The sequence below is a fragment of the Anoplolepis gracilipes genome, chromosome 15 (genome assembly GCF_047496725.1).
Source record: "Anoplolepis gracilipes chromosome 15, ASM4749672v1, whole genome shotgun sequence".
Classification (NCBI taxonomy): Eukaryota; Metazoa; Arthropoda; class Insecta; order Hymenoptera; family Formicidae; genus Anoplolepis; species Anoplolepis gracilipes.
Window position 1 is genome coordinate 2199186 of NC_132984.1, and position 20350 is coordinate 2219535.

General features: G+C 32.7%; 1 protein-coding gene, 1 long non-coding RNA gene and 1 pseudogene across 4 annotated transcripts in view; 1 reads left to right on the top strand and 2 right to left on the bottom strand.

Moving 5' to 3' along the window:
- The first annotated feature begins 3731 nt into the window (after window positions 1-3731).
- Nfat (nuclear factor of activated T cells 3) overlaps window positions 3732-20350 on the top strand; it is a 28743-nt gene continuing 12124 nt past the window's right edge. For 2 of the 3 annotated variants that reach the window (XM_072907273.1, XM_072907275.1), the window contains exon 1: window positions 13694-15541. In XM_072907273.1, the coding sequence (XP_072763374.1) occupies window positions 15403-15541 (139 nt within the window). In that variant the 5' untranslated portion in view covers window positions 13694-15402. Of the gene's footprint in view, window positions 4000-13693; window positions 15542-20350 lie in introns of those variants that run through there. The other variant, XM_072907276.1, reaches the window with a different exon arrangement.
- Window positions 6149-7415, bottom strand: LOC140673999 (zinc finger BED domain-containing protein 4-like; annotated as a pseudogene).
- On the bottom strand, window positions 7540-8419 carry LOC140674000 (uncharacterized). The gene is made up of 3 exons (XR_012048146.1): window positions 8052-8419; window positions 7808-7868; window positions 7540-7709 (listed from the first exon to the last, which is right to left on the bottom strand). It is a non-coding gene; the product is annotated as an uncharacterized lncRNA (long non-coding RNA).

Sequence of the window (20350 nt, forward strand, 5' to 3'; positions counted from 1 at the left end):
TGAATGATGAAGGCAGTATTCTCTTTCACATCTTTTTTATTTACATTTATCATCATCTCGAACGAGCGCAGAAAGAAAACGACAAAAAGTAGCGATCGATTTACCGTGATTACCAGGTGGTCGTTTTGAATCGCAACATAGTGGATCGTTTCCAACAAGAGAGGGAGAAGGAGATTTGATAAAAATTAACAGATTACTACAGATAATTGCTACAACTTAAATCTTAAGTGATGCAACTGCTGCTCTATGCTCGTGTGCACACCGAAGAAGATGTATGTGTGCATACGTGCGATGTGTTAAGCACACTTATGATTATATATATAAATATAATATACATATAATTATATAATGATATATTAATAATAATAATAATAATAATAAAAATAATAATAATAATAATAATAATAATAGTGCTTTATACTAGGCTTGAGAAACCATTTTGTACTCATTGTAATATTACTGCGCTAACTGAAACAAAATAATTCATATAAAATATGTAGTCTAACGGAATATGATAATGTGACGCTTCTGTGATGACTTTTTAATTATTTGTCAAAATGTGCAGCGATTTTAAGTGTGGGCGAGAAAGTGACAAACATATAGAAAGAAAGAGCGATTGAGAGAGTGTATGCGCGTGTGGAAAAGACAAGATGAAAAAAAGGAAAATATTTTGTTTCTTTAAGTTAACAGGAGGGTTGTCATGATAAAGAAGAACGTTTATTTGCATCCAAAATTGAAGTATATATGGCAATATAAGATTGATGATTGGACTCAATTTCAATTCACGAAGTAGCGCCTGTTATTAATCGTTTATACGCTTGCGTAAAAAAATAAAGCAAATTCTAAAAAGGCAAGAAAAGAGTACGATACAGTATTTTCTGATATCGATAGGTGAGCTTTAAAGCTTAAACAATTTTTAATAATCCAGAAATATTTGGAAATTAATAGGAATGTACAATTCAATTTAGTGTACAAGAAAGATTGCTCTGTTTGTACAAAGAGCTCAGCATTAATAGTAGCCAGAAAAGAAGAAACGTAAAAAGAAACATAAGTTTTTAAGAATTGCAAAGATTCAAAAGATCGTAAAGAACTGAAATTTTTTTTTTAATCTATTGTAATCTCGGGACGTTTAAAAAAAAAGAGAAAAAAGTATAACAAAGAAACTTGGAAAATTTGAGCCTTCATGGTCATAGTACTACTGCACCTGCAAAACTTAGAATCCGTAATAATTATATTCATAATACAATATTTTCAATATCAGCTTGTATTTCATAATCCAGATCAGTAGTTCCCAAGCTTGAATAATGTCAGTAAAGTTTTAAAACAACCTTCTTTCTTGCGCCAAATATAACGTTATTAGAAATGATGAAAGAAACATTTCCATAATCTTTTGATGTTTTTTTTTAAGACAATCTCAATTTTTTACAAATTATTCAGAATCTGAAAAATCTAAGATTTTTGGGACTCAGGATTCTAAGATGAAAAATTAATTATCACAATTTAAAATAATTAATTAATTTAATATTTTTTTCTTTATGTTATTTTCTATGTTATATTTTCATTATTGTTTTTAATACATATGCGACTTGCAAATTTTGTTATTTCGTTACAATAATGGAATGAAAAATCTTGTTATCTTGCATTTTGAACTTGGGAACATATGATCGGTGCATTATCACTGCATACTTGGTCCTGATTTCTTTGTGAATTTCAAATTTTGAAATTTTACATAAGCTCCCAAATCTCTAACGCTGAAACAAAATTTAGAGATTTGTGATCCTTAAAGAAAATGATTTGGAAAGATTTCTTAAATTTCAGAGTCATGTATCACTTTTTATGCCTGATAAATGAAATAAGAAAAAAAGTATCTTTTTTATTGCATAAATCAATTCTTTCCATCTTTCATTTTCTTTCAACAAATTTTTATTAATTTAATAATTAGAATATGTCTAGTAAAAATGTAATTCAATTGAGTGACTATTTCTTGTTCTACACGATGAAATGAATGAACTTCACTATGGCGTATTTTATGTAGTTAATATGATATTTAAATAATTTACATTATATATAATTCGTCTAACATTTCATTAGGTTTAACTCTGAGACTACGTAAGAAAGCTTCACAAAACGCCTAATTGCACGAATACTAATTAATCGTAGAAGATGATGAGCGAAAGAATGAGGGATACGATGAGAAAAGGGCAGAACGAGCGAAAAATTTCTGAAGTTTTCAAGAGAATTGAAGTGATTGAAGTTTGTCTTGCTGTGTCGCAACAAGTGATGGGTAACGTCTATTTTTGCATCATTGTTATAATATTTTAAAAATTGTATTCTCGTGTAATGGTTATAGGCGCTACGTAACGTATGTACATCAGTGTCTTTCTCTCAATTTAAATTATTAATATATACCGGGTGACTTTCATAAAGCAGGTAACGGTGCTAGGAATTCATTCTCAATTGAACTTGAATGTCCTATTAGGAATGGAATCTCGTATCTTTTCCAAAAAAAAAAAAAAAAAACACCCTGTATAAATATGTATAAATATGTTTCTGCGCATTGATACATCGGTGGACCGATAGTCACTATTCCGGAAATAAATTTAATTAAAAAAAAGCTTTAAACTATTTTCATGTAAAAAGAAAATAAATCAGAAAATTATATATTTAGTTAAACTTTTAAATTCTGATTATTGTTGTGATATAAATTCCTTACAGATATAAATTATAAAGATACCATATGTAATTTATTATTAATGATTAATGATATCTTTTATACATAAATTATATATTAGATATCGAAAAATTATATACTCGTACATATATTATATCGTTATAAATTAATATTTTTCGGAGTAATGACTTTCGGTTCATTTTTGGTATAGCGTACGCGTTTCTGTGGGCTTTGATATCGTCTCTCATGATAAGGAACGCGCGAAAAAGTTAATTAAACGAGATAAATAAATATATATAATATAAATATAAATGCGAGCAGAGATAAGATATAATGGTGTCGCGATATATTAATCGCGTCTTGCATTGGCTGCCTTCGATATACTTTTTTCAGTTTTTGTTGAGGTAATGTGTGTCAAACGAGAACCTGATTGTGTGTGAAGTAAAAGGCCATACCTACACGCACCAGGAACGTCTTTGTTATTCTACATTTGTCATTCTCCTCTTCCTCAGAAATTAACTAATTAATATTTCCACAGCTATGGTTTATTTTTAATAATATAATAATTACTAAACATATACACTTTTTATTAATAAAAGTATTACAATTTTTTTTTCTCTTTAAACAGTATTAAACATGCATTAAAGAAAATTGTTACTATTAATTTTTTTGTAAATTTTTTCAAATAACCGACTCAACAATGACCGCTGTTCATGACGTAAAACAGCGGAAGAACCGATCGGTCAATTACGGAAAACAGGTAGCTATGATACTCGAGAATCAAATTTTAAATTTGTCTTTTTCAAGAAAATAGATTCTAATCATATCACTATTCGTTTAAAAACTTTTTTTTCTGACTGAAGAAATATAAAATTTAATTGGTTAAATAAAATAAATTAAGTTTCTTTTTATATAGAATTTGATGTCGCAGCAATCGCTAAGATATCGAAGCGAGATATGTATTCAACATTGTTTTCAGACGGTATCCGCATCAGCCGCGCGTTTGACAGCTACGGGCGCGAGGGCCGAGATTACGGTCCTGAGCACGCGATTGACCACGTGAGTCACGTGACGTCAGTGCGCGCAACGATGGCAAGAGCGGGACGAAGACGAACCACCGCGAAGCGACCTCCGAGTCTCACATCTCACAGTCGAACAGCGGAAAGCAAATATGGCTGCCGCGCGGGCAGATAATAGTGCGTAGTGGACGCGTCGCCGGTGTAGAGTATTGCGTGCGGGTGCGTGTACGATGTTGCTGAAGGACCGGGCTATAACGGCGAAGAAGTACCGCAGGCATCATGGGAAAAACGGTGCCAGATCCGCGGCCGGTAAGTGCAATCTCGCAATCGTCGCTCGTGTATGTATGTACATACGTAATACAAGAAAGAGAGAGGGAGAGAGAGAGAGAGAGAGAGAGAGAGGGAGAGAGAGAGAGAGAGTATTCCGCGAGATCGCCGCGCATTCTTCTCTGCTTCCCACTTCGCCCTTCGTCGTTCCTTCCTCCCCTTCCCCCCCGCGACTCCGCACGATATCGACCACGTATATGTATAAGCATACCATTCGGAGCCCGGAGCAACACGACCGCGATAAATTAGGAATCTGTTGCGAGCCGCGAGATTCAAACCTCGAAGAGCATACGTAACAGGTCTACGATCCTTGAACATGGCAACTTTTGCAAGCTGCTCAAATTTCAGCCTGTTAATTGCACTCGTTATAATCAACGAAAATGCACGACAAACGCGACCAAGGAATCGGTTAGATTCCCGCAGCAATCGTACGATATATTACGACGCAACGCGATCGCGTTTATTATTCCGAAGCATGATTAAGGGAAATGCAATGGTCGAGGGCAACGCACACTAATGGCAATATGCGGATATGTTACACACATTCGCGGAAACTACGTTCGAAATATCGATTATTCCGTTGTAAATCTCGTGAAATTTGTTGTATATAGTTTTAATTATATAATAAAAAAAATGGCACAAAGAGCGCGATATTATTTTTTTTTTTTTTATTGTAATAACGTAGCTTCCTCAACTATGATGCAATCGCCGATGCGTTAACATAAAAGAGTGCGTTAAAAATAATCTTTAGAGAGACACAACGTTATTTGAAGCGGTGAAAATGCATTCTTGGCATACCGCGATAAGAATAGATGGTGGGGCAGAAAGGACGATTCACGATGTGATAACGAAACGGGAGAGAATACGTAGGATATCACATGTGTTTATGTGTTTGTGTGTGTGTGTGTGTGTGTGTGTGTGTAACTAAATCGCGCGTTGCAGATTATAATATATGGTATATAGTTACATCGTTACATGTACTCTTAAAAGACTCGAAGGAACTGAACATAAATAAGAATATTAGATACCCACAATATTAATATAAATAAAATATATCGAGAATATATATATATATATATATAAAATATACATTAATTGTTGTTTAAGAAACAACACACATATCTTCGTCGAAATGTAAAAAATTAGCTTACTTGCGCCATCAGCGTGACCATGTGGTTTTCTTCGCGACCACATGACCATGTGTAGTAACTCGGATTATACGTATCGAATAAATTTGCGTGTCACTATCGATGGCTATTTAAACATCGGATAATAATTTTAAGTGTCTGAATTAAAAAAGCACTCGCGTTATCTTTAAGCTGTGACATCGACATCATTGTAAATGTGAACAAGTACCACTTAATGAGCGATCGTAAATCGCATTAAGTTATTTAAACTCGGTATTATAAAGTCAATGAATTTACAATTTTAATTTTCTTTAACTTGTTTATTTTCTCACAGAATTACACATATTGCTTATAAAATGAAGGAAAACTATTGTTATTATCTACTAAATCCGCCATTTAAAATTTATCAATCCTGTGTTATATATATATATTTATATATATTTATTTATTTATTTTGTGCGTGTGTGTGTTGAATATTTCAATGATCCGACTATAAAATTGTATTCAGTACTATATATAAAAAAAAATGAACATTTAAGACTTCTTTAAGAACGTCGACTTTTTTGCACGATTAGATTAGAGATAAAGGGTTTTAAAACTTTAAGGGACTGCTATATTAACACGCGCAAAGAAGCTAATCGAATGGCGAGAGAAACTTTTTGTAGAACAACCATCGCGAACACCGGCGCGTTAAACGCCCTCAAGGTCTTTGCAATGGAGACTCAATCACTACCAATCTACAGTCTTAACAATTTGCTTCTTTGAACGATCTCGAGCGGCATCTGCGAGTCGCAGAAGCTGAATAAGGATTTAGCAATTTGCGAGCACTTTCGCTACTCGAAAGACACTCAACTATTCGATATTCAATATTTTTTATCAAAAATATCTCATATTTGGATATATTTGAATTTTATATCAACAATTCTTTTATTTATTCGAGCTTTGGAATTAATAATCATAAATTATAAGTCTTGATTCTGATAAATAAATATTGATGTTCGACGATGTTAGAGATCATATCGGTTCATTTTTGATAAAAATCGAAAGTATCTAAAGCTACAAAAAAGCACGTAAAATGATAATTATAAGCAGTAAAGCAAACATAAGCAATTTATCATAAAAATATATGAGTAGAATAGATTATTTTCTTCTGATAAAATACATATAGAATAATTTCCTTCGACGTGTCAATGCTTTTGTTTCGAACGTCGTTATCGTTAATAACATAATCAAATATCGATTATCAAGATTTATCGATACCAATATTCTCCTTCTACCGAATTCAAGAAGCTAGGCATAAAGATAGCTCGTCCTTTAAAGATGCATTGAACTGCAGCTGCAGAAGTTTATGATGATTCCAGAGATTGTTGGTTTCCTCTTCTTTCGTATTAGACTCATGGCACAAGCTTACGCTGGACAAATCGCTTACCATTTCGGTTAATAGGTGAATGGCATTAGGCAGAGCCTGTTTATCCTAGAAATGTATGTTCTTAAAGCGTGGATCCAGTATAGTGGCGACAGTGATCGAAATGATGAACTCTATATGGTTGAATCTCTGAAATTCTGTCAAAATAACTTCCTTCAATTTTACCGACAGCTCCGTCGTTTGTGTAGTGGTTTTACAATGGGTTAGAGCACAATTAATAAGTGGTATTATCTTCGATATTGCGACATAGTTTGCAACCAAACATTCTTGTGCCATCAATTCCAAGGGTTTCAATAAATCTAGTATTTCCTTCAACGTGATTAGTTCATCGGCCGTCGGCATCTCGGGAGCTTTGTGTTTTGTAAGTAAGACATCATTGATTACTGTCCATCATTCGACAAATCGTTCTATCATGTAGAACATACTGTTCCATTTACTCTTGTCATCGAGAATGAGTTTCCTTGTTTCAGTTTCAGATGTACCAGAATTAATTTGACGCTGATACAATTCATTATTAATGTCAGTGTTATTTTTTATAAACTTTACAACCAGCCTTACTTTGTTAATAATATTCTCGAGGTCTTTACAGTTTCTCACAGAATTTTCTGCTACTAGATTGATGATGTGAGCGAAACAAGTTATATGCTTCTCCTCACCAAAAATCTCCTTAACAGCGCTAATTATATTAGGCTCATTATTAGTCACAACTGCTGCAACCTTAATGATATCGATGTTCCATGTCATCAGAGCTTTTAAAAGAGCATGCGCAAGGTGATCTATAGTACATTTCGACAATGCAATGGTTTCAATGTTTCCTGATTCTAATTTTCTGGATCCACTTATGAAATGTACTGTGACTGCCAAGAAACTTTTACTTGATGCTGTTTTGGACCACGTATCTATACTGATAGTCACATATAAAGTTTTGTTCAACTTTTGCTTGAAGACTTGAGCTACCACATCATATTTCTCGTTTAGTCTTTTTTTTATTGCATTTTTACTAGGAATTTTATAACGAGGTACCAGTTCTTTCAATAGATGTTTGAATCCCTTACATTGAATAATATTAAGTGGTCTATAATCAATGCAGATGAACTAAAGGATAGCATTCAATATCTTGGCATAACAATTTTTATAATCTGAAAAATAATTTATGTAAAAATCACAAGATATTAAGCACGTGTAGTTATTCTTAAGTATTTCGATATTATTATTAAATAAGAAGAATATAACTTACTAGAATAACTAGGTTTGAGAGCTACAGTTGATGGGTCCATTTGTGTAGAAAGTGATTGTTCCTAATACAACATAAACAAAAAGAACAAACTTATTTGCAATTCAAATTTATTTGCAAAGTAATAAAGCTATTTGATAAAAAAAGTATATATATATACTTTTATATGTGAAAATGCACTATTATTACCTGTAAAAGTAAAGAGAGAGAGAGAGAGAGAGAGAAAGAGAAAGAGAAATTAACAAACCTTTTTTTCTCTTCTCGAGCAGTTTCAATTTCTTAAGTCTTTCATTCGTCTTGTTTTTATTATCGATTTTATTATGCTTTCTAAAATAGTGACGTGTCATGTTGGACGTACTGAATGTACCATATGTCTTGATCTGCTCATTGTACAAATTGCACGATACTATATTTTCGTTTACCTTTTTGAAGTAGAGCCACATCTTGCTTTTTTTCGCATTTTTGTCAAAGCAATTGACTTGACAAAAAGAAAAATGACTTCGATGAAAATATAAGTTTCTCCTTTTTTGTTTCTTCTTCATGGAATTTTTATTCTTTACAGATACAATATTTCATACATAACCTGATATTTCTTTTCTACATTGAGAAGTTATAAGTTACGTAAATGCTACGAACAATACTCATTTTCAGGAGCAGCACGTGCGCGAGTATCGATATTTCTTAACCACTTAATTGCGAGTTTATTATCGATATGTTTCGTTTAATAACACAAAAGGTTTCATAATTTCAGTAAACTCTTCTATTGGAATGGCTAGTATCATGTTAAGCAAATAAGTCATAAGTATAGAGATAAAGGTATAGAGATAAAGGCCAGAGGACAAATACTATATTTCTACATCCTTTTCTTTCTTTGACCTTTTCTTTTAATAATAAAAAAAGATACGAATACATATCTTCTTTTTCAATCAGCACTTTTTTTCTCATTTGATTAACCCAGTATAGAATAGAGTTCACTGCCTAATTTAGAGATAATACTATAGATCGTAGCTATCAATACAAAACTGGAGATAGGAATAAGGAAAGAAAAAGACGAGTAAAAGTGATTTAAAAATATGAAATATTAACAAATGTAAATAAAAATTAAATATTAAATATATTTACATGTTACACACAATATTTAATTAATATAAAATAATTCGTATCTGATAATGGTAGATAATAATTAATATCTAATAATAATAATTTTCTAGATAATTAGTATCTAATAATATTTTTGATTAATAGTATTATAAATTATAATAATTGTGTCCTACATCTCAACATTTAATTAATATGGAAACTACTATATTTACCGTAGTAAATTTTTAATGTCGAAAGAAGCTAATAATCCGGCTCTATATATACATATCTATAGCGAGAATTTTTAGTAGATCTTTCTATTGGATATTATATATAGATATGCTAATATGATATAAGTTACGAATATTACCGTATCAAAAAAAGATATAGAAAAATACGGATCCCTTACTTTCTCTTTGATATTTGCCTCTTACATCAATGTGTAAAATGCTCGCAGTCATGAATGTCTGAAAGCTTAAAGTATCCAAGTTTTAAGTATCGATATTTGCATCGAAATAATTTATAAATTAATAATACTTTGTAAATAGATTGAAATTTTTTATGACAGCTTTGTAGATAATAATTTTTAAAAAGAAAAATGTTTAAATTCTTATGATATATATTTATATTATTTTGACAAAATAATTAAGGAGAAATATTTGGATACCCGTGTAAGTTTTTACAAACCGTATATAATTTTGTAAGACATTAACATACTGACACGTATGTCGAAATTAATAATAAGGGAGGAGGAGAGAAAGAGAGAGAGAGAGAGAGAGAGAGAGAGAGAGAGAGAGAGAGAGAGAGAGAGTGAGAGAGAGAAAGAGAGAGAAGAGTATATATATTTTGACGGCTTTACGTCTCTAGTTTCATGTTTTGCTGAGTCTACATATTTTTGTAGATCCGGCCAAGATAACAGTCATCACGATTCGGCGTCACGTATGCGTGAAGCCGAACTTTTGTATTTACATAACATCATTTTTTATTCAACAGGCATACATTCGACCGGCGGGTGCTTAATTGGTTGAGAGATCGAGGCTAAGAAATGTTTGAGCTTGACTGTTTTTGAGGCCAGCAAGGTAACAGACCTGATTTACAATTCAGCGGTGCTCAGCTGACCGAGCAGCTGGATGAACGGATTCATCAGCGAGTGATTTGAGGAATGTACGGCGCAGCGAACGATACCAAGGTACGCTATACGTACCACACGTGTTCGCGAAATATGATAGCTTCGAGCGCGACACTTACCAGCAGTGACGCTCAAATGAATATTTTTAGACAGATTTTTCAAGATTCCCAAAAATCTTCAAAGAGGGGTTCTTAAAGCACTGTTCAAAGTATCAAAGATTTTGAGAACACTCGGGATTCAATGGTCTTCATAGATTGTTTTTAAACTGTTGCTTGGGTGGACCTTGATTTTCAAGCATCTTCAAAGTTTTTTTTAAAACTTTTTAATTTAATTCCTCTACAGACTTTCTTTCTTAATAATTCTGAAGTTTCTTTTCGGTGATAACTCAAATATTCTGATAATGTGTAGAGAGCATCGGAAAAGGTTCTTACTGTCCGTTCACGTTGTTTGCATCACGTGCGTTATCAGTCTTTCTATGAAAACCACAATATGATAGCAGGCCGTCCACCTAAAGATAAGGCCCCAGAGTCCACAAAAAACGCATCTCAATTCAGTATTCATCTCATGGTCGTAGCGAAATAAAACCTCGCCGTCCTCTCCCCTTTCGATTCGAATGTTTTCTTCGCCTAATCGAATCACACGCAGATGCGTAGTTTCGACGTAATCATGATGGACTTTTATACATTACAGTGGGTATACATTGGCGTCGCTTGCAATTAAATTCAGCGTTAAATATACGATATTTACATGTTGATCTTTTAAATTAAAAGTAATTATATAATAAATTTTATATAATGAAAAAATAACACAATTTTTAAATGCTAGTTGTAGGATCTTTGCTATTCTTTAAAAAATTAATTTGGTATCAAATTAAATTTAGACGAATAAATTAATTAAATTTTAATATATATATGTATTTTTTTTATTTTTAAATTTTACTATATAAAACAAATACTTGAATTTAGAAATCGATTTTTCATTTCAATAAAATTTCATCATTTTTTATCGTTTCCTGATGACTGAGAATCTACAATTTAATTATTTGTATGTGTCATCATTGATTATATAATTATTCCAAATTATAAAAAATTGCAAATTCGAAGCAGCGAAGCAACCATATATATAATCAAAAATAAAATAATAAATATATATAATAATAATTATATAATCAATGATGACACATACAAATAATAAAATTGTAGCGTCTCAGTCATCACGAAACGATAAAAAACGATGAAATTTTATTGAAATGAAAAATCAATTTCTAAATTCAAGTATTTGTTTTACATAATAAAATTTAAAAAAAATAAAACAAATAAATATACCTAGAAGTAATAATTTAAATAATATAAATTGTTTTCACCAAGATCATATCGACCGATCGATAAGACGGACGGCACCAACGCGTATGTATGTGTATGTCGAATGTTTCATAGTATAAGCACCAAATAACAGTTAAGCCGTAAAAACGCGGCGATAAATAAGCAAGAGACGGGTCATCGTCCAGTGGTAGACGAGATTCACGTTCAACGAGCCGTATTAGAATCGCTGTCATTTATGCGCGTGCGCGCGGACATTGCGCTAACAACGATACTATAGTATCAATTGTATCGGAATATTTAAATATAATTTCTAGAAATATTTATTGGATTTACAACGTACGTTGAATAAGCCGTTAAATTAAATTTTTCTTCTTCACGATACCTTAATGATGTCGAAGGTACTGGTTATTGAAACCAAGATACCGTTATCATAGGAGATTTCATGTTTAAGCATCTTTCATTACGATACAATTTTATATAAATCATAGGTATCCAGGTATATGACGCGACAAATATATCCGGGAAATACATATTTGCGATCCATTTTTCGCAAAAACTCGATCGTCATCGTCATAGGATTTTCATATGACCCATCATTATGAGACGACCGGTAATCGTTTAGCATGACTAATAGGACGAATGAGTTTATAGACGTTTACCGCGCTATCAACGAACACGTAGGAGTCTCTTTTTTATGTGGGTGCGCTATACGTTTATAGCTATGTGCTGTGCGTGTGTAATGCTATGCGAATGTGTATGTAATGAGTAATTGAACGGCGTATATAAAGAGAGAGAAAGAGAGAGATAGAAAAAAAAGAAGGAGGAGAAAAGCAAGCAACAAACATATCGAGTTGTGTGCGATCGTCTCGTGTACATTGGACTTTATTGCATTCGTTGACTTACTACTGTGCGAAAACGATGGAATAAGAAACAATCATAAGGGAGGGATAAGTCGAAATTATTTATAGTTTATAACATAAATTTCTCGAAAAAGAGATTGCGAAAGATACGATTGTATAATTATATAATATCTGTTATCAGAATTCATATTTGTGTGGATTTAAATATATAATATAGAGATAGAAAACACACAAACAGACTTTGCGAGTGAAGAGATTTAGCAAACATACAGCAGATATATAATAATAAAAATTTAGTATCGATATAACTAAAGATTACGATGTAGCGTTATCATTTACAACATAGCATTATCAGCAATTTTTAATCTAACCCTGACTGTAGTTACACTAACAATAAATCGTGGTAACAGTTTGATTAATCCTGACCTAACATAATTCTGCATTAAGATCTCTGCTGTTTTAATGGAGTTGACAATTTAATCTAATTTTAATTCAATCGCAACAAACTATTTAACGAATATCAATGTATGCGATACGTGTCACCAACATTAACCGAATATAAATTATAAGATGTTACAATACGCAATAATGGTAGAGAATACAAAACAGATTTATAAAGATTTATTAGCAGCAGTGAACTTTATATTCAAGTAATGTTCCGAACACTTGGTATTATTTGATTTTTGCAATCGAGTAATCAGAGACAAATGATTGATGAAACTAAAGTCATCAATAAAAAAAACATTCACAAACGCATTTCAAATTCTTTCGAATCGAAAGAAAAGTAAGATTTTTCTGAACATTCTGTAGATGCTAATGAAACAGACAGACGCTAATGTAGTGCTCGCGATAAATATTTCTCAATCGTCATCGCATTCCCGCTTCGGTGATTTTTCGCGCTCTCTAGATCGACGCTTTTTAGATCGGTGTCTCGGGTTTCCGCGGCGACTGAGATAACAATAATGATAAATAATAATAAATACGTATATACACGTATACAACTCTTTGCAGTGCTTGCGAGTTTTCGCGCTGCGCAGAATATTCGCGATGTTTTCTTGATGGAAAATCCGCGCAGGCGATTGAATTTCATTGAAGAAAAAGCGGGAAAAAACCAGAGTTTAAATAGCGTAGCTAAATAGGTATACGGACAGACGCATAATAAATAGCAAATCAATGTATGATCGATAAATTAAATCGACTGATGTATAAAACACATGAATTTGTGAATCTCAAAATTGTGGATCGCACGGAAAATCCCGATGACTGAGCATTTCGCATTCAATGACACCTTGATATGGCTCTTGTGAATCAAAATAATTAAAATAAAATTAAAATAAATTAAAATAATTTATAGTCTTTTCATATAAATATCGATTTACTGTAATTGTTTTATTATATAATTATACATTCTGTTAAATTATATCAATGGTATATATATATATATATATATATAGATATGTATTTGTTTTTTAAAGAAATATTACCCGTATTATGTGTATTTGTAAAATCGTCTGAGAGGTTTCTTTTGTATTTTTCTAGATGCCAGGAATGCATCAACATATAAAGCTGCAATTTTTGGCAGACACACGTGCAGTTTTATTTATCATGAAACATTTTCAATCGGTTATATAATTCAAGGAGGAAATTTTTCCAGCCTTATTTACAGCTAATATTTACGGAAACTTCCTTTTTTTCTATCGACTCTTCTTTGACATTATCTCATAATACTATTTTTCAGCACTTTGCGTACATCTGACGTACCTGTAGTTACGCTGATTCGCGTGGGGGATTCACGGATCGCTGAAACTGCGGAATTACGAATCCGCGTATAAATAACAATTAGAATGGATTACCCAACTGGATTGATAACTACGCTATCGTGATGCACCTCTCGCATTAAATCGCTACACGGGTCGTAAATGGTTCGCGAATTGTAAACTTATAATCGACCTTTGACGTCACGATCGACGCCAAGAATCGTGACGCGTTGCGCGCCCGCGCATTTAATCGATCACGCTCGTGTCGATTATCTAATCGTCGTTCACCGTGACGGAACAGAATTCTCTCACGCGTCTCTCACGAAGATTCGCGTATACAGCTGATGCAGGTGAAAATTGGTTATGCATTATAAGTGACTCAAAATACGAAAGGCTTTGACCTTGAAAGAATTGAACGTTACCAAATTGCATGATTAAATTTTGCGAATTAGGAATCACTTTTATGAAGGTTTTTTGTCCCCGAAAAAAAAAAAAAAAAAAGAAGAAAAAAAATAGGTTCTCTTAAGAAATCTTGTTTACACAATTTTAATAGCGCTGAAATTATCTTTATAATCTCTCTCGTTCGAGTTATATTGTTACATAAAATACAATGTTCAGTTTTTTAAACATTTGTACGAGTTTCAGGGAACGATTGAGAGGCGTCGTATTTGAAAATTTGTATTCGCGTCTCTTCGAGATTGAATGAAAAAAAAAAATGCGTTGTATCGATACTCAATCAAGCTTAAGCGCCTCCACCGATAACTCGAGGCTAATTAGCGCCTGTTGATTGGTCACCTTCGTCGGCGCGCCATCGCCGACGCCGCGTCGGCCAACATACGTGATGATGCGACGCGGGTGGGGGGCTTATTTACTTGCGTTGTCGGGTCACGCTGATCTCGGACGAGACGTTAGTCTTGCGTGCGACGCGCATCGTGTCTTTTCGCTATCGTTCCGCTCACGCGTTTCCTCTCCTCTCGTTCCTCAAATATACGTATCTGCGTCGCTGATTTGGATGGCATACCGCCCATTTGCATCTTTACGGAAACTTGAACACGCTCGCAATGATGTAGAACGTGCCAATTGATATGGAGTTGATATTTCGCGCTAGTGCACGGACTGCGAGGCCTTAAGGCCTGAGGATTTAAAAAAAAACAAAAACAAAAAAAAAACACTTGTCGATACAAACATTTCGGAACTCAGTGGAATCGAATTGTTACGTGACACTTGATCGGACAATTTATTTAAAATCAAGCTAAAACTGTTGTGGATTTTAAAACAATTTTGCGGTATCTAGGAACGAAAAGTGATCTTAGGACATAAATTTTGGAAGCTGATGAATAAAGAGTTGAAACTGAGCTGAAATTGTTTAGTGATTCGTGTGTGGAACAATTTTTTGCTTTGTCAAGGACGACGGGCCGCGAAAAAAGTCATAGATTCTCGGGGAGCCTAAATGGCACCCGATCTCGAGAAAAGGCGCCAGGAATTAAGGAGGAGTAGCAGCGCGACCTTGGACCATGTCAACGATCATCTGGGCATGCTCCTACAATCGAGTTGTGTAAACGGCACGTTAACAGATCTTTATCGTCATGGTAATTAATATGAGTTTAAGAAATTATAGTTGAATATTTCACGAGTATATGTTTATGATTTTTTTGTCTCGTCTCCAGAGACTTCTTTTAAAATTTAATTTTCTTTATATTTTATATAATATTATATTATTTTATTTTCTTTTATTTAATTAAATAAATACTTTAAAAATTCTTTTGAGAATATATTGATGCTGCTGCTGAATTTCTCTATTCAGACTTTATAATATTTGTAGGATCACATTTATTCGGAGCAAACTGTAAAAAAGGGTTTTTTTTTCAGTCGATTTTATTCAACTTCGTTTTATCGGACAAAACCAGTTTTGTTTGTTTCCTTGTATTCTCCCCGCTTTTAATGTTTTATTTTAGATTATCTGACGTCTCTATCGGTCTATATCTATAAAAGAGGATTTTTTAATCTTACCTATCTTATCTAATTTGTTTAAGAATGATTTAAATTCTAAGCTTGGAGACTGATATTTTGAAGATTTAGAGTCTTTAAAGTATGTTAGACTTGAAGATTTATTTAATCATTTTTACTTATCATTATAGGGATTGGAACTTGTTTTACTTTAACGGTTAAAAAGATATTTTGCACACATCATTAGAACAGAATTTAAGAAAGAGTTCAGTCTTGACGATTTCACAATAGGAGGGGATTCGACTGCAGACATCTTTTTTTTCCGAATGCAAACTGTCCATTGCAATAAAAAAAAATCTTGCTCTCTCTGTTTCTCATTAACAGTACTAATTTTGAGAGTACTTTGTCGGTAAATTTGAGAGAAAGAGAGCTTACGTGCACTAGTAAAAAACATATGGCAGACTATAAATTCATCTCTTTTTATTCTATGGCTTTTAGAATGAAACTATGTGTGCGCGTGCGCTTTTACGAGGTCAATAAACTTGTGACAAATGTTTTTCCGCGCTATCTTCCGCCGGCATTATTATTGTTGAAAATACTCAGCTTTAATATCTCGTGGCTGCCCAGCGGGAAAACGTATGCAAACGGTTGCAGATAACCTTCGCGATTCCTGATATGTGTCTAAGGGGTTCGAGACACTATGAAATATGAGAACAAGATATAAATAAGGAATATAATAACATATACGGGAATGTAATTTTGCAATAAACATTGTACCAACATGAGAAAGATGCGGATATTGGAGTATTAAAAATAATTTGGACGGTACTGGGTGATAATGTTGACTTAAATGAATCCAATAACGAATAAAAGAAAGTAATATAAGCATATACTTACTTCATTGTCTTTAATTAATTGTTATTTTAACAAGATAATTTTTGAAATTTCAAAGTTTGATAATAAATCTGACGATTATGTTGTTCGAAAATTTTGAAAATTATAAGAATCGAGTTCTGAAATTCAATAGATGAAAATTGAGAAATTTGACAATTAAAAACATGAAACTTAACTTCCATGTAGGCGGGACACATTTTTTTGCAAGACGAATATTTAATGTGCTCGTATCAATATTCTCTTGTCACTGTTTACTTGTCTGAATGTACTTTTGAACGCCATCACTGATTACGCGGCAATCTTATTCAGTCGGAATTAAATCAAATAAGACAATCGAACAGTGAGCTAAAAGAAAATAATTTTTAAAAGTTATAAATTATATATGTGAATTCTACAAATTTTAATTAACCGAAGATTTAAACATTTTTTTTAATTTTAAACAATTGTGTGTGTATGTGTATGTGTGCGTGCGTGCATGTGTATATATTAGCTGTTAATGATATATACTTACGAATTTTTACTAACCGAATTCATTTATCAAAACACGATTATTTAATCGTTGTGTTTCTTGAATGTAAAAGTTTAGAGAACCATTATCTCTACAAGAACTGGAAGATTCTAGATAATTCTAATAATTCGAAGATTTGAAGCTCTTCGGTTTTTAGGATTAAAAAAATCTAAGATTCCAAGGACTCGAGTCTCTCTCTCTCTCTCTCTCTCTCTCTCTCTCTCTCTCTCTCTCTCTCTCTCTCAAATAATATTAATCAGTTTGGATAAAAAATCCAATACCTTTAATTACGTCATCATTACATCCGTGTTTCGAAATGTACACTCCGTATGTGAACGCGATCTATGTAATCATCTCCTTGAATTGATATACAAAAAAAAAGTCTTTGGCCTATACTCGTATTTCAATGATCGCTAAAATCGCATGTAAACACGAATGCGCGCATACGTGGCTCGTTAACGGCGCGCTGTATACATAGTTGAATAACGCCTATAATTCGTTGAATAACGGAGCTAACACGCACACGAATGCATATGAGAGTTGACTCAATTGGCGGCGGATTGATAAATTTGATTAGGCCAAACAAACTGGTTTTTCGAGTCAATCGGCAACAAAAATTTAATACGCAATTACCAGCGACGTCTCTAAATATACTTATTCGAATCTTATAAGACTGCAATAATTAAGTTAATTAGAGATATACAACTTTTAAGAATTATAATACATAAACAAGTATTATATAAAGTTTGTTGAAAAAGTAAAGTTTTTGTTACTTATAATTTTAATAATAATTAAAAAAAAATTTTTAGAAATATAAAGCTATATGATTATTAAAGAAAAAGTAAATTAAATTATATATACATAAGAAAAGTGTTAAACTTTCTTAAAATTCTTTTTAAAACAATTTTTTGCATCGATGATTTTACTTCATTGGAGTCGCTTTTTTCTTTAAGTCAATAAAATGCGATAATTTTATATTTACATTGATACAGATGATTAATGTGGTCAAATAGTTGATTAGGACAAAGATATAGATATTCTCCTCTATCTTCGAGAAAAAAAATACTGTTTGATTCATTTATTTTCGCTTTTTAAATAATTATTTTGATGAATTTAAAATGTAAAGTTTATTATTATTATTTTTTTTGTTATTAACGTATTATATAGTTAAATAAAAAAATAATTAGGTAGATAATTATGTTAATGTTATTTAGTGATAAAGATGAAAAAGAATAATATTTAATGATCTGATTAGTTGGAAAAATATTGGGAAATTTTTTTAACTTATAAATTACACGTATATTCTTATATAAATTTTTATTATTTTATCATTATTAATTTTCTTGTTAATACAATTTTCATTTATGATAGAACGAAAATACAGACAGGTATAATAATTACCATTACACTCATTGGAATTCACGTGGCAATTTGAATATTAATCGAGACAGAAATTCCAATGCTCATCAATCGGATTTCATCAACAAGCTGTAACGTTTCTGTTATCGTCGAAGGATCTTGTCTGTCCTCGTTTTCGCTATGAGGGAGTCCGGACTGTATGTCGTGTCTGCCTATCATTGAAATCAGTGTCTCGTTATCGGGACTCGTTCGAAAAGATATACGATGTTTTTAGCGATAAACTACCGCCGCATTTCTGATCAGAACATCAATAATCAATAAAATTTGCTTCTCGTCTTTACTTCTTTCGTGCCACAAACTATGCGATGTCTTTTCGTTAACACAATAATATTCTGCGGTATTTTAATTTGGACTTTTTTTAACCGTCTTATTTCTATTTCATTCATTTAACTCATTAAAAATGTTTACGCAAGTATATTTAGTTTAATCTTTTCGTTATTTTCTTATTTCAAGTTTTAAAGATTTGTCAATTTTAAGACATTGACGTTTCACTGTCATTAAGTTTGTGTATTTTTCATTGATTTCTTAAAATTTTCTATATATAAGGCAGTAATAAATGTACAGTCTATATATATATATCTGTATTCTATTTCTTTCGGTATCGGTGTAGCCGAGCTTCTGGAGACTCTTCGGCTCCTTATCTGACTACTTAAGTAGGCTATCAGAGATGCCATTAAGTGTACACAGACTGTCATGTGAGCGCAACGAAACATTTTGTCGGAACCCAAGGAGACCGTAAAACATCTGAAATATATCCTAAAATGAATCTATAGTAAATCGCAGAGGTATCTCTGTCGCGTTAGGTAGTGTTCAACAAAAAAACAAACTTAATTATGGATTGCAAGGTAATTTTACTATGGAATTCTAATGTACTCTTTATATACAATGTGTACATCTATTGAAAAGCCAGCATTTATCCAATTATTTATCTTCATGAAACTCTATTATTTATTGTAGAATATATCATCACTATTTCCAGACGTACGTTGTACAACTATGTAATCTCTCTACAACTGTAATCTCCAATTACCTATGATTCATAAAACTCTATTATCTATGAAATAAAATTAAAGTTATCTGTTATAGAGTTAGAAATGCCTCTCTTGAAGGCGTTTTTTTCGTCCTTCACACGTCTGCGTTTTTCACGACGATTTCGAGCGAGGACGTAAGAAATAGAATCTACTGATAACATCGGTAATCGACGAATTTACGTCTGTGTCTCGTGGAACGATACCCCATCCGACCGCGATGGGGATTGACCGACCATCGATCCGTCTGTTCGTCCTTCCATCCATTCGTCCTGGTAACGATATATCCTTGAGACTCGAGAGGAGAGGCGTCGTAGTTAGCGCGCTCGCGCTCTGTTTGCCGTATAATAGTAACGATGTTTATCGATCCTGTTATCGAGGGTACATTCTCTCTCTCTCTCTCTCTCTCTCTCTCTCTCTCTCTCTCTCTCTCTTTCTTTTTTTCTTTTTTTTTCTGTCCAACTCGAGGACGTGGTGGGGCCAGAAGACGCAAATATCAGAGAGAGCCCTAATTCGTCTTGGCGGTACCCTTCCACGTGGACGCGCGCGAACACACAGGCGAGACGATAAAGAGATACATTCACCTCTACCCCAGGTGTACA